The sequence below is a fragment of the Crocodylus porosus genome, unplaced genomic scaffold (assembly GCF_001723895.1).
Source record: "Crocodylus porosus isolate Cpor-Errol unplaced genomic scaffold, CroPor_comp1, whole genome shotgun sequence".
Classification (NCBI taxonomy): domain Eukaryota; kingdom Metazoa; phylum Chordata; order Crocodylia; family Crocodylidae; genus Crocodylus; species Crocodylus porosus.
In genome coordinates, this window is record NW_017728948.1 from 70,664,667 (window position 1) to 70,679,144 (window position 14,478).

Genomic DNA, 14,478 nt, shown 5'->3' on the forward strand with positions numbered 1-14,478 from the left:
TGACTTCCTGCCCTTTGGGCAGGGGGCTGGACTCGATGATCTCCCGAGGTCCCTTCCAGCCCTAATGTCTATGAAATCTATGAAATCTAGTTCCAATACCCATACCCTCTGGCTTCCCACCCCACTGAATTCCTGGTTGACTCTTGGTATTAACTTTCTTGTCCAATTTACAGTTTCCTTCTTATTCCCGCCCAATACCCTTGAATAGGATTTATCAGACCCCCTACAACTCATTTGGCTCATATCTTTCCCTCCCACACTGGCTCCAGTAACCACAATAAAGGACTTCAAATATTTATCTCCCAAATTGAGCTCCTTACCCAATCTTATCTGCTCTTGCTACAGTTCCCAGGTCTCCCCATGCATCCCATTTCTACATTAGATCTCCCTTCCCTGTACCCTACTGGTTGACTGACCCAGTCTCCCCCAGATCCTTATCCAACCAACCAGAAGTGCTCTGTAGCCTAGAACAAGTAGATATTGCAGAGGACTGAGTTCAGCAGTAAAATGAAAGAGAGCCCCACAACTGACTTAGTTGGGCTGGAATCAGTGGCAGGAGCCAGAAGTAGTCATTGCCACTTGCACACCTGGGCCCCCACGGCCACCAGCACCACCTCCAGGCTACCCTTCTATACCAAGGAGGGACTGGAACTGCTGCGTGGCTTCATAGCTTCTCCTTCCAGTTGCTGCCACTGCCACCAGCCCCGGACCCATGAAGACCAGTACAGGCAGGATCCGAGCCACCGGTTGAACACCAGTCCCAGGTCCGGCCCACCCCATGCAGGGGGTTAGGGTCCTTGCAGTGCCTGCTCTAGACCTGCCCACCCTGACCACAATAAGTGGTGGCGGCGAAAAAAAAGAGGGAACCAGACTCCGCACCCCCGCTGCTGCCACCGTTTATCATGGCCAGGGTGGGTACTGCAGGGACCCCAACCCCCACAGGGCGGGACAGGTTAGGGACTGTGCGCTCAGCCAAGTGTTTGGGTCATGTCCACACGCATCCTGGCAGGTCTCTGTGGGACTGGGGTTGCAGCAGCAGCTGGAAGGAGCTGCAGCTACTGGGGATGCCAGGAAGTGGAGTCTGGCCATGGAGTCAACCCAGCCCCGGTGTGCACTTGGAAGCAGAGGGATGCACCATGGGCTGGAAGACGACTGGTCCAGCTGGGACTGAGGGACCCACCACGGCCTTGACAATCTCTCACAGGCTGGATTCAGCCAGTGGGCCACATTTTACCCACCTCAAGTTAGAGGGTGCGACATGTGATGTAATGCTTGCTGTCCCTATACTGCAAAACCAAATATAGGGTATTTAGTGTTTCCCATGCATCTGAGCTTTGCTGGTTTGCACGAGACCAAGTTGTGACATGTCAAGAGCTTTTTTTCTCCTCCAGCTTCCAGAAGCACTGGATGTTGCCTGCAGAGAAAGCTGAAGATTTTGACTGGGGTCCTGTCAACGTGTGTCAATGTTCCTGCTGAGACTAAAACCCAAAGGTTCCTGATTATAGGGTCTTGTCCATTCACTCAGGGGTCAGACCAGTCACCACATCTAGGATTAAGAAAGCATTTTACCCCATGGTACAAACCGTGTGAAGTTTTCCCCTCCTCTTTAGTAGTAGGGGACGTGGCCCTCTTTCTTAGATCTCTCAAGTGCATTTTAACAACCCATGCAGCAACAGAATACCAAGAGCCCTTGTTCCCCCACTTTACCTGTGGCAGATTAGGGTATTTTAGTGTCTTAAAGCAATATGCTTTATAACTGCAAGACAGGATTGATTGTGCAGTTGTAGGAATAGTTTAGACAAGGGCTTAAAGGATGGTTAGGTAGGGATGTTCCTGCCACAAGCAGGGGATTGACCTTGAGGACCTCTGGAGGTTCCTTCCAGCCCTACTTTTCTACAATTTTATGAACAGCCTCCATCTCACTTCATCTACTATTCCCTGTACCTGCAGGTCCAGCTCTTGTCCCTTTGGCACCCAAATAGGGAATTTCCTCCAGTAATGAGACCAATGGCAGACAGGTAACCTGCCCTGTATTCAGGTATCCAGAACTGGCACAGCCTGAAATAAACCAAAACTACCGTTACAGGGAAACCCCTACTCAACTCTGCTACAGCATGCCCAGCATGAATAGAGTCTTCAGGGGACTTAGCTACTACAATCTAACTCTCTAAGCCCATTATAATTTTTTTCTAAAGCTTAAAGTCCAGATAGTTCTTAAGAGCAACAGGCAGATGCATCCCTGACACAAGGTTATGCCCCTTGCTAAATTTTGAGGTTGTACATGTATAGCTTTGTAAGATGACTTTTATATTTGTCCCTCCACATGAGTAAAACAATATATTCTTCCCTAGCTTCAAGCCATTTTGACTGAAATGACAAAAAAACAAAAACAAACCTGGCCTAAGAAACATACCTGGCTTAGAAAATGTTGGCTTAAATGGTCCAAAATTTGGTCAATTTGCATGCAACTAGAAAACAGTTCTGTAATAGGAAGTGTTAAGCAACATTAACTGATAATTATTTGTCCAGTTTTTTTTACTTCCATCATAAATGACTGTTAAATTTCTTGTTGAAATTAATCAAAAGTTTCCAAATCAACAGAAGTAGTCATGAGAATTCTCCTGCACAGAAATATATATTAATACTTATAAGGGCAGAGTCCTTCTAAGACCACTATAGCAGAGGGGCTGATCCTATATTTACTGCAGTTTAATGTCCAGTTCAATCAGCAGTCACACATCTAGGGAAAACTACTCTTGGTAACAAATATTATGCTAGGTATTTGTGGGATTGACCCCAATGTTAAATTGAGAACAGAGAATAAAAACATCAAGGACTTTGGGAATACTGACTGGGTAGAAGAGATAAAGATGGTAAGACCATGGGCTACATGGATCAACTGAGCATGTCTTCATATTCACTAAATCTGTTCTTTTACAGTTAAAAATTAAAATTGTCTTTAACTATTGATTATTAAAACATGATGTGTTATACACATACTAAAAAGAATTTCATCAAAAATTCCATACATGAGGTTAGAAAATCTTGCCTAAGAATGTTTTGTAAGTTCCCAAATACAGTCATTCTCATTTAAGTTGATGAAACTTCTTAGCAATTTTGCTTTACAGAGTTATTTTTCAGCCTCCCTCCCATTACAAAAAGCACTCATAAAAAATGAATATTACAAGACTCCATAGGAATAAATGTAAACATACATCTTGAGATTTGGTCTTGCCAGCCTATGATTTATGCTCATGCAAGAAATTGTCCTATCCATGTTAGTTTTAATAGCTTACTTTCCTTAAAAGGATGCAAATGGAAACAGTGACAGGATTACAAATTAAGGTTCCCCAAAAGTACAAAGAGTATCATCAGGCTCTGCTCAAGGGAGGGCTAAAGATATGAGGAGTTCCTCACCTTCAGCATGACCAAATTTTATCTGAAGTAGAAGGTTAAGAGTAAAAATAAAATGAAGGGGAAAGTTCTAGCTGGAAAAAAAATTCCTCCTCCACCACTATTTGCAAAAGACAGTCCTAAGATGGGCCTCATATACAGAGCAACATATCAGATGTTGGGCTGGCAGGTACATGATGGAGTGAGATGAGTTCACTAAAGGTTGTAGTGTGGAAGACAACCCCAGGATGCTATGCCAACTTAGGCTTCCACAGCAATATTGTACGGCATACTACTTCAACCCACAGAGGAACCAAATTTTGGGAGAGCACAGAGGTGTCTTAAAAATAAACCTAGTCTGAATTTAGCTGTACCTCTTATTGCTTAACATTAAGATTGCAGCTTTTGTATTCTATAGAAATAGAAAGAGTTTATTGGCACAGCTAGCAAAATGGCACAATAGTATTTTGTAAAAGAAATAAACACAAATTGGTGACAGAGACTGGCAAAAGGCAACACTGAAAACAACTAGAATGAAAAAATAAAGAACAGTGCATATTACGTTTGTATACTCGTGTAAAAACCATGCAAGCTTGTAGCAAATATTATTCAGATAAAGTCTGAAACAGCTATAAAAAAAACTAATAGAAAGAAGACAATAGTTGCAAATATAGAACTCGGAGAGTAAATAGCAGTTTCTGCAAGTTGCAGAGCTAGTAGCCAAATTAATAGTTAAAATAAATGACTAATTTGTTTTGTTATGCTCTAAACTGACCCATAAAAAGTTTTGAATGAAACAACCAAGCAACAAAACTGAACAGAGGAGGATTCAAAATTAAACAGGAATAATGCAATTTTTAAAATTCAATTACCCCTCAAAACTTTACAACAGGAAAAGAAAACAGAAAAGAAAAATGGACTTAAAAATCCTGCAATTCCTGTAACTAAAGAGGAAAATAATTTCACACAGCAAAAATTATGAGTAATGACATAGTCACCCACCCAGTTTTGAAAACTGTGTCCCAATACCTTTGATTGGTCAATAATTTGTTATGTTTATATTAGTGTGTAACCATTAAATAAATTAGGTATTTAAAGTATTAAGGAAATAGGCAGACTGCATCTAAACTAGATATTATTTGGAAGTACTGCTCAGCATATCATCCATATTACCAAGTAATGAATGTGCATTTCAAAAGAAGTCCTGAAGATGCAATTTAATTAGCATTCAAACTTGAAAAATTTCCACAGCAGGCCATTTTTGTGACCAGAAACTTGCCCCCACCCATTTTTATTATTATTATTATTTGTTGTCTGAGTCGCTTCTCATCTGTGCTACTGTAACTATATGTTGCTGTTAATATAGACCAGATTTATTTCTTACTGTGCATTTTTCATTAACTACTTACTTCAAGACTCACCTTTAAATAACTTAAGAATATTTTTTAAGAGTCAACACAATATGTTCCTTAATCTTATACAGCACAGAAGACAACTGCCTAATACACAGGTATCAAGATTGTGACTGTTCACAAGAGGGAAAAAAAATATCATTTTGGAGCTGGGACTTGTTCTCAGAACAAACTCTTAAATAACAACTTTCAGAAAACTGACTAACTTTTCCATCTATTCTTAATATACAACAATCACTACTACTAAGTGATCAAAATATAAGTCAATGCAGATTCCAAAGTTATGAATATTGTTTATTTGTTTTTATAAAACACAATTTCAGGATACTTTATGACATACTGTGAGATCTTAATCTTGTTGGCTCTGGATTCCAAGGTGTCTTCTACACTGGACAAGGACAGACCCTTTTAGTTCTTTATCATGTTACTGGGGGGAGAGGGAAGGGGCCGAGGGGGGAGGAGAGCGGGGAAAGAGAAATATGAAGGCAAATCTTATATACAGTTAATACAATACAAAACCTAAATTGTTATTAAATTGGTATGTTATAACATATAGGAAAAATGTTGGGTTATACTGTATACTGATCTTTTAAAACCAATTTAAAAACTACTTCTCTATTAAACATCTGCTAAGAACTGCATGTTGTGGTATATTAGTTACACTCTGGGCACGTAGTGACAGCAGCTAAATAACATGTCTGTGCTGACAAAAGCAACCTTTATGAACGAAAGATTTTGAATCTAAACAGGCCCATACAACTTGATTGTGTTCAAATATTTTAGCAAATAGAAGGGAGAAGAACAGCCCTTTAGCAAATACTTCTGCAAAGAATTAAGCTCAGGCAAAGCCCAACAAGTTTGGAAAGGAACTGGTTTACGACAGATGTTCTTTAAGAAGCCAAAGGCTTCAGGCAAAACGGATTTCTTCTGCAGCATATTTGCACTTTTATATTTTTAAACTTTTTTTTTCAACAATATATGCTGGTTTTTCTTTAAAACCCAATCTAGATTATTTACTGTTGTAAGGTACAACATTTTGCTCACAAAGTACCAAACGTTTAACGTTATATTAAAAAGTTCAAGACAATTATATATACATACATATTAAAAGAAAGATCATTAGGGCAAGGCACAACCTTTTCCAAGAAAAACATACTTGATCAAAAAATATAAATATAAATATATATATTTTTAAATGGCCTGTAAGCTGTATTGCTGTAGAAGCCCAGACAGTCACAAATTAGTCTAAAATCCACAACATTTCTTCTCTGAGTACACTGAATTTCTTATCACAGTAGTGCTCAGATCAGGTTTGGTGCTTTTCACTTTGATGAAACGCACAACAAAAATTGAAGAAAAACAGACTATAAAAATATATTGGAAAATAAAGTCCCACTAAGGGTATATACATAGCTTACTTACCAGTGGATAATAATTCCCCTTCCGATACATATTGTCTTTTAGCCATCCTTATGCGCTTTTTTAATTTTTATTACAAAAGAGCTGCTTGCTACATTCCATAAAATGGCCGCACTGCTTAGCCAGCAAAACCATGCTAAAGACTGAGTTGCAATATTAAAAGACAACAGATGAGAAGAATTGCTTCTCCTATGCTGAAGCTTAAAATATCCATGCTAGCATCTTCAGTCATGGAGCTACCCTGGAAGTTGCTGCAGCTCTTAAAAAGTAGCTGCAGTAAGAGTTCTGCCACATTCTTGCCTTCTGCATGGTTTCTCAGCTAACACAGATCAGAACAGGCTAGCAAACAACTCCTTCCTAAATGAAAGCTCTAATTTCTTCTTCTGCTGTGAAATGAACCAAGTTTCTGTGCTAAAGAGTGAGTGACAGTGTTGTCAGCCAATCAGCTTGGGTTTTTCAAGAAAATCACCCCTTAATTCATTCAAAATTAGGTCATATGACACTATTTGAAATGCTATTGGCTTAAAATGAATATAGTGTTTTAGCCTAATCAGGATAAGGCCACCTATCTATGCCTCTCTAGAATGAAGGCACCTTGACTATAAACATACTGGGGATATTAAAAAAAAGAATGCAGACTTACCAGAGCTTCCCAGCTATTAAAGGGCCGGAGCTCTATTATCTTCTGAGCCTTTTTCTGAGAACACTGAGGGATCCAGGTGAGTTCACCCAGTGAAGCATCTTGCAGGAAGTTAAGTATTTTAGTTGTACAGCCATCCTCCATCACTTCATCACCACTGCTGTAGTCCTCATCAAGGGAGCTACCACCTTCTGAGGCTGACTCGTACTCTGAATCTTCCATTTCTCTTTTAGTACTCCAAATGCCTTTTTTGCCTTTATCTTTTTTCCTAAAGCCATTCTGAGTTTTTGTAGAAGATTTCCGTTTCATCTTCACCTTTGCACTGTTATAATCATTTTTGCTATTTGTGGAGACTTCGTTCCAATTAGAAACTTCACTTATGGAAGGATTTTGTGCATCTGTGTATGCAATGTAGAAAAAAAGTAATTATCAAGTTAAAAATGTACCAAGTAAAAACAAAAATGCTTAAGAACAGCTGCTTTTCAAAATAAATATTTATGCAAAGGTCAACACTTTTCTTTACATCTAGCGGTGAACAAATTTTGGCTGGCCCCATAGAAAGTTTTTGCAAGGAACATCAAGAACTTAATCCTTGTACTAGATGTTATAACTAGTAAAGTGAGTACAAAACTATCAAAAACAATAAAAGCAAAAATCTACCCAACACATGTGCTTTCGATACATTAATATAAATTCAGATTATCTAAATTATGTTATCCATAAATAGCAGAATTTAAACTAGTGTCAGAAGCACAGTAGTTAAGTGAACTGCATCAAGAGGTCAAAACTGTAACATACAAATTTGCTGAAATCTTACAGGTGTTTAAGCACATGACAGTTTAAGCATTTCAGCATAAGTTTGGTTTAAATCAAAGCGTTTCCCTCCCAAAACCATTTATGGCAGAAAAACCAAACCAGCCTGGTTTACCATGGGGCTTTCACCACGGAAAGCATGATCCTAATTTCAATTTGCCCTATTTCAAAGCAGTATTATAGATGGAACAACAAAAGCAGGCACCTGTTTAAGAGATCAGAGGAACAAGACCTCTAGAACTTTTATGCTAAGTGTCAAGATGTTTGGTTCAATTACAAACTTCTGACTTCTTCTTTAAATAATCCTAATGCTTTACAACAGGGGTTGTCAACCAGGGACACGCATACCCCTGGGGGTACTTGGGAGGCTCCCGGGGGGTACGCAGCAGTGGAGTGAAGCGGGGGGCACTCCCAGTTTTGCTGCTGGCATTCCTCCCTCCCCTTCACACCTTTTTTTCAATCAGCTGCCGGGGGCCTCCCCCCACCCCACTGCCCAGCTGGGGGACTCCCTGCTTCTGGACTGGTTGCTGGGGGTACATCAACCAAAACAGGTTGAAAACCCCTGCTTTACAAATACTGCAGCTTTCTTTTTTAAAGAAAGAAATTGGGGGAGCAAGTACTTATTATTTCTAAAAAAAAAAAAAAAAAAATTCCTTGACCTCAACTCAACTAAAAATATTTTCAGACTACCAAGTCTGATGCTTTTCCTTCTCCTAGCTCTGCTTCCACCAAATCCACCATCCAGAAGAAAAGGCAGCCATCTTTCAGTCAATATCAACACAATGACATTTTGTCATATCCATAAAAGGGATCAAATTAAAGTTATTACTCTACCCTGGTGATTTTTGGGGAAGGAAAAAACAACACTTAAAATGTCAATTATTGAAAACGAGATTTTAATTAAGGAATTTGATGCATTAACTTATTTGGAGCAGAAGCTAAGTTTCCAGGTTACTGTAATATAGGCAGTTTGATTGGTACCACTTAGCAGTAATACAATATGTAACAGAGCACTTCATTTGTAATGATAACAGATTTAATCAATGGGGAAATTACACTTATTTTTATTTAATTTAGTATACTAAGTATTCAGTTAAATACTAACATTATTTGCATTTTTTCAGTTTTAATGCATTCTGTATATTATTCCTATACTAAAAGAATGCTGTAGTAGGATAAACTGATTTACTTTAGTTGCTTTGAATGCGTGTTCATTTTCTAATGAGCAATTTATAAAGTACTTAATTTGGGGTGGGAGGGGAAGGGATGGGAGAAAAAAAAAATCAAGGCTTATCTCTCTTATTTAAAAGGGTAACAGGCATCTTCCTCCCAACTTAAACATTATCTGCATATTTCAGAACTGCTTTCAGATTAAAGTAGAACTAATAACACCTTTAAAATGACAAGAATATTTGGCGAGAAAATACACACCTTCCCTCACTTCAATTAGAAAAGTAAAATATTCCATGAAAAGGATGGACACTCAGGTTGTTTGGACTTTCTTTTCTTAAAATTAAATAACTTCCTTTGTTACTTTTTCCTTCATTTTTCCCTTAAACACTAATTTTAGATTTTCCCGCTACTTTTAAGATATTACTGTCAGGACTGTCACACCTGACATTGGAAAATGATTTATACCTCAAGACTTCTTTGCATCATAAAATAAAATGGATTGTAAATCTGTCTTTACCCTCTTGGTCTTCTGCAAATACTTTTAAGGCTTCCAGTGCTTCATGAAATACCCAATTATGTTCTTGAAGTACATCTCTCAGTTCCTAGTAAAACAACATTTGTTTCATAACACCATAACAAATTCTCTTTTCACAATTAAGTATAAAATAACTGATGTCAGGGCATGTTTAAACACCAAATGCTTAAACAGCAATCGCACTAGACAAATATAGCCTATATAGGAGTCAGAAGAAAAACGTGTACTTGTGGAGTCAGTAAAAGAAAAAGCCCTTGGTTAATCCATATACTTTGCACTGGATGCATCATTATATAATAGATATGCGTTCAAGGCCACACTCATCTTATCTAAAATGCAAGTCTTCTAATTAAAGGAATTATGCCGCCAGTAGAAAATGCAAGGAAGAAATATATCCAAGGTTTAGAATATCACAAAACAAACAATTGAGTATGTATTATCTTCCCAACCAGTGACATAGTTTCCTTTTCACTTTTACAATACAACATTTAAAAAAAATACTGAAGTGTCCAGTTATTAGGCAAGTTATTTCACCTAATGATACAAAAACTTAAGTATTTCCTATTAATCTACTTGACAATTTGTTTTTGAGCAAGACAAGAAAGACAATGTCATTTTATTAAAGTGTTTAATTCTAAAACCAAAACAAATATTCTCAAAGGAAAAATAAGTCAATATAGATGAACTATTCTCACGTGCTGTCGGCACAGCAGATCAAATTTTCTGTTTTGGTCAAACTATGGTCAATGCAAGACCAGCTCGTGGACCAAGGAATTGGGTGTCATTTTAAAATGACACCCAACTCCCCATAACTTAAAGTCATTCCAAGAGAATGAAGTTCCCGGCCATATGTCCTCCCTCAAGCAACAGTGCATGTACTGTGGCCATTTAACTGGCTTCATATCACCAAAATTCCTTTACCCCAGTAGCCAAAATGTGACACTATACACCTGTTATGTCTGTGGAGACTTGCCCAAAAAAGGCACATACTAGCTTACCTTTTTATCCAAACCAGGGAATTCATTTTGCAGTTTCTTTACAAGAATTTCTTGTTTTTCCCATTCTTTTTGAGATGCTGACCCTTCCTGCTATGGTTCAGAAAAAATGAAGTTATTTTAGCTTTCATTCCACTTAATGCAAAATACTATTACAGTAACATGTCAGGGCGGGGTGTCAATACCTGACAGTGCTTACATCTAAACAGTCTTTCTTTAAGCAGTAAAAGTAACCTGAAAAATAATTTGACTGCAAAAATCAGATAAATCACTACTTTCTTCCTTTACATCCATTTCAAAATGACACAATTTCCCAAGGGAGTAAGTAGTATTTACAATTCTCAAGAAAATATTTTAATCCAGTAACAAAATTTTGGGATGCTCTGTAAAACTTAATAGATCTTGAGTGGCTTGGAAATGTTGTGATTGTGTATAAATAAAGCACATTCATTTTTTTAATGCAATATTTTAAGGAATATAATACATGGCTTTGGACAGAACTCTTCTGATGGGAAACTTCTGAGGCAGACGGGATTGAAATTAAAATACTTAATAAACAGAATATACTGTTACGGCACAATTAAATTATGTCAAATCCTGATTAAAAGTATCCAGACATGGGCCCCGTAGGTTTGAAGGAAAAGGCAGGGATCTTTTAGAAGCAACAAGGACAGAACGGATCTATCCCTTTTTAATAAATAAATAAATAAATAAAAGATCCTTACTGGCCTTGCTATTTTTCCCTGCCATACACACACACACACACGCACAGTTTCCTGCCATGATGCCCTAGAAGTCAGGACATTCAGGTGGCTGTACAAGTGAAAGAATAACACTTACAGAGTCAGCTTTTTGTTTTTTTGCAATTTGGTCATCATCATCATCATCATCTGAATTTTCTCTAGGAGACTGTTCTAGTTTTCTTTTTCGGGAAGAAGCTTTAAAGATATAAATAAGTAAGAATGAATAAAGAAAGCAAAATTCAGTAAGAACAAAAACAATATAGGAATTCATCTCCACGTTGCAGAATCACTCACATTAACATTAAAATAGCTGTCAAGCATGCAAAATTTTCAAGATACTAGATTTTAACAAAAGAGACAACTTGTTTACAGGTTAGAGGAACCAGTTATTTTCCTAAGACCAGAAGCAGGTTTTATAAAGCAGCACTGGGGAAAAAAAAGTGGAACACCACCCACCCCTTCCTTAACTTAAGTACTGAAGGGGTCACTTTAATTTTATAACACTGTAACTATCCTAGTGACATGGTTGGTAGAACAGTCACCAAAACTCTGTTTAAAACTAAAACAGCACTAAATTGAACAATATAGTTTTTGTATGATTGTCTTGGAAAATTATCCAGATTCCAAAAAAAAGCAACTACCTTTTTCCAGATGCTCATGGCCTCCATTAATTCACATTCATTGAAAAATATGATACAGCCAAATAGAAAAACTTGGCAATTGCAAAAAGCAATTTAAAATTTTCAGTTACTACTCATCCCCACATTTCTTCTAGGAACTGTATGTTTAAACACATTTTCCTATGTAAATAATATTTTCCTCCCATCTGCTGCCACATGAAAGGCTAATCCTGCAAAGCTTCACGTACATACCTAACTATACAGTGAACAGTTTCACCGACTAGAAAGCATACAGATCAGACCCCAGCTTTAAGCGAGTCTACACTGAAAACTTGACTGTAGTACCAAATAACTGAGCCAGTTTGGGTGTCTGAGACAGTGTAGTTTCAACAGCACAAAGCTCTTTTACTCTACTTCTCAGTGGCATGAAAATTAGTCCATGTTGAGCTCCATGCTGCCAAGCCTAACTACTTCCATTACCAAAGCTAGTTCAATTATCACCATACTATACTGAAGCCTACAATGGCCACATATCCTAAGTGCAGGAGCAATTCTGAAGCTAATTGTGAAGCTGACATTCTCACAGGCAAGCTAAGGAAGTATGGGCTGGATGAACAGACTACAAGGTGGATAGAAAACTGGCTGGAGCACCAAGCTCAGACAGTCGTAATCAATGATTCGAAGTCTAGTTGGCAGCCGGTGTCAAGTGGAGTGCCCCAGGGTTGGTTTTGGGGCCAGTTTTGTTCAATGTCTTCATCAATGACCTGGAAAATGGCAGAGTGCACCCTCAGCAAGTCTGCAGATGACACCAAGCTTAGGATGTAGTAGATTTGCTGGAGGGTAGGGCTATGATTCAGTGATCTAGACAAATTGGAGGGCTGGGTCAAAAGAAATCTCTTACGGTTCAACAAGGACAAGTACAAAGTCCTGCAAATTAGGACAGAACAAGCCCATGCACCAGGACAGGCTGGGGACTGACTGGTTAGGCAGCAACTCTGCAGAAAAGGACCTGGGGGTTACAGTGAACAATATGCTGAAGCTGAGCCAGGAAGGCTAATGGCATACTGGGATGCGTTGGTAGGAGTGTTGCCAGTAGGTCAAGGGAAGTGATTATTCCCCTCTATTCAGCACTGGTGAGACCACATCTTGGAGTACTGTGCCCTGTTTTGGGCCCCCAGCTACAGAAAGAATGTAGACAAATTGGAAAGTCCAGTGGAAGGCAACAAAAATGGTTAAGGGGCTGGAGGACATGACTTACGAGGAAAGACTGAGGTAACCAAAGAGACAGGAGATTTAATCACAGCCTTCAACTATCTGAAGGAGGGTTTGAAAGAAGATGGAGCTAGATTGTTCTCAGTGGTAGCAGATGACACAACAAGGAGCAATGGTCTCAAGTTGCAGCAAGGGAAGTTTAGGTTAGATATTAGGAAGAATTTTATCACTAGGAGGGTAGTAAGACACTGGAACAGGTTACCCAGACAAGTGGTGGAAGCTCCAGTCTTGTAGGTTTTCAAAACCTGGTTAGACAAAGCTTTGGCTGGGATGATCCAGCTGGGGATGCTTTGAGCAGGAGGTTGGACTAGATGACCTCCTGAGGTCCCGTCCAACCCTAACTTCCTATGATTCTATGACTGTACTCAAATTTGTGAAATGCACAAACCAAGACAAAAATTTGTAAGTCTCTTTCAGAAATAGCAGTCAAGTGTTATGGCAGGTTTCAAATCTTAACAACACCATCTCTGACACTACTCTGTAACTACTCATCATGATATCATCTCTTGCCAACTACTAGGCATACACAATTTATGATAAAATAATTTAACATAATTTCTCAAATATAGCCTAATTATTCATAAATACCATGTCAAGCCAGGTAAAACAGCAATAGGGTAATATGCTTGTTCATATACATTTGATTTCTACTTTGATAAGTTCAGTCCTGATGGTTTTTTACAACTTGGAATGCAAAAGTAAATAAGTAGTAAAAAACTTCTCCAGTAGCCCACTGTACTATTATTTACTTAGTGAGAACTAATAGTGTTTGTAACAGTACATGTTTTCTCTCTCATCTGTAGTGGATAAAAAATTAACTAAAGAAGAATCTAAAGATTTGAGACCTGAACTACAAAATATTCACTGCTACAGTACAAATTCTCCGTTAACTTTCAGCAAAAACCTGTAAGTTACAGTGTCTTCAGCATTTCCTTATCTTAGCAATCTCCAACTTACTGTAAACACACATTACCAAGTCCTCCCAGTTACATTTGAGATGCAAAACAAAATGGGCAATATAATGTACCAATTTTGTATTCTGAGTTTACTATCATATTTACTCAAATTTCAGATGACCCTGAATTTAAGATGATCCTATCCCAATAATTAGATTCTATACATGGACAATTTATAAGTTTGTTATAATCTTCCATGTATAGACTCTAATTATTGGAGGGTCATCTTTAATTCCTCCCTCCCATCGCTGCAAGTCTGCAGGCAGTGGGGAAGCTGGTGGTGTGAGGTCAGGTAGTGCACTTCCTTACGCTTGTCCCACTTCCACCTCTAGCCTCTGCTCTGTGGCTGCACGCTCCACATCTCCCCATTCTAGCCTGGGGCAGTTACACAGCCCCAGCCTGGCACCATAGCAGCCATGTAGGCTGTGTGGTGCTGCTACAGAGCCAGGCTAGCACTGTGCTCAGCGAGCCTGCCAGCACAGAGTAAAGGTAAGGTAGGGAAACAGA

At 38.5% G+C, this 14,478-nt stretch overlaps 1 protein-coding gene across 4 annotated transcripts in view; it reads right to left on the minus strand.

Annotated features, from left to right (window-relative positions):
- Positions 1 to 14,478, minus strand: part of SMARCAD1 (SWI/SNF-related, matrix-associated actin-dependent regulator of chromatin, subfamily a, containing DEAD/H box 1) — an 80,018-nt gene that overhangs the window by 30,833 nt on the left and 34,707 nt on the right. For 2 of the 4 annotated variants that reach the window (XM_019553191.1, XM_019553189.1), the window contains exons 6-9: positions 11,221 to 11,318; positions 10,384 to 10,473; positions 9,368 to 9,452; positions 6,868 to 7,262 (exon numbers count right to left, since the gene is read on the minus strand). In XM_019553191.1, the coding sequence (XP_019408736.1) occupies positions 6,868 to 7,262; positions 9,368 to 9,452; positions 10,384 to 10,473; positions 11,221 to 11,318 (668 nt within the window). Of the gene's footprint in view, positions 1 to 6,227; positions 6,602 to 6,867; positions 7,263 to 9,367; positions 9,453 to 10,383; positions 10,474 to 11,220; positions 11,319 to 14,478 lie in introns of those variants that run through there. The other 2 variants (XM_019553190.1, XM_019553192.1) reach the window with 2 other exon arrangements.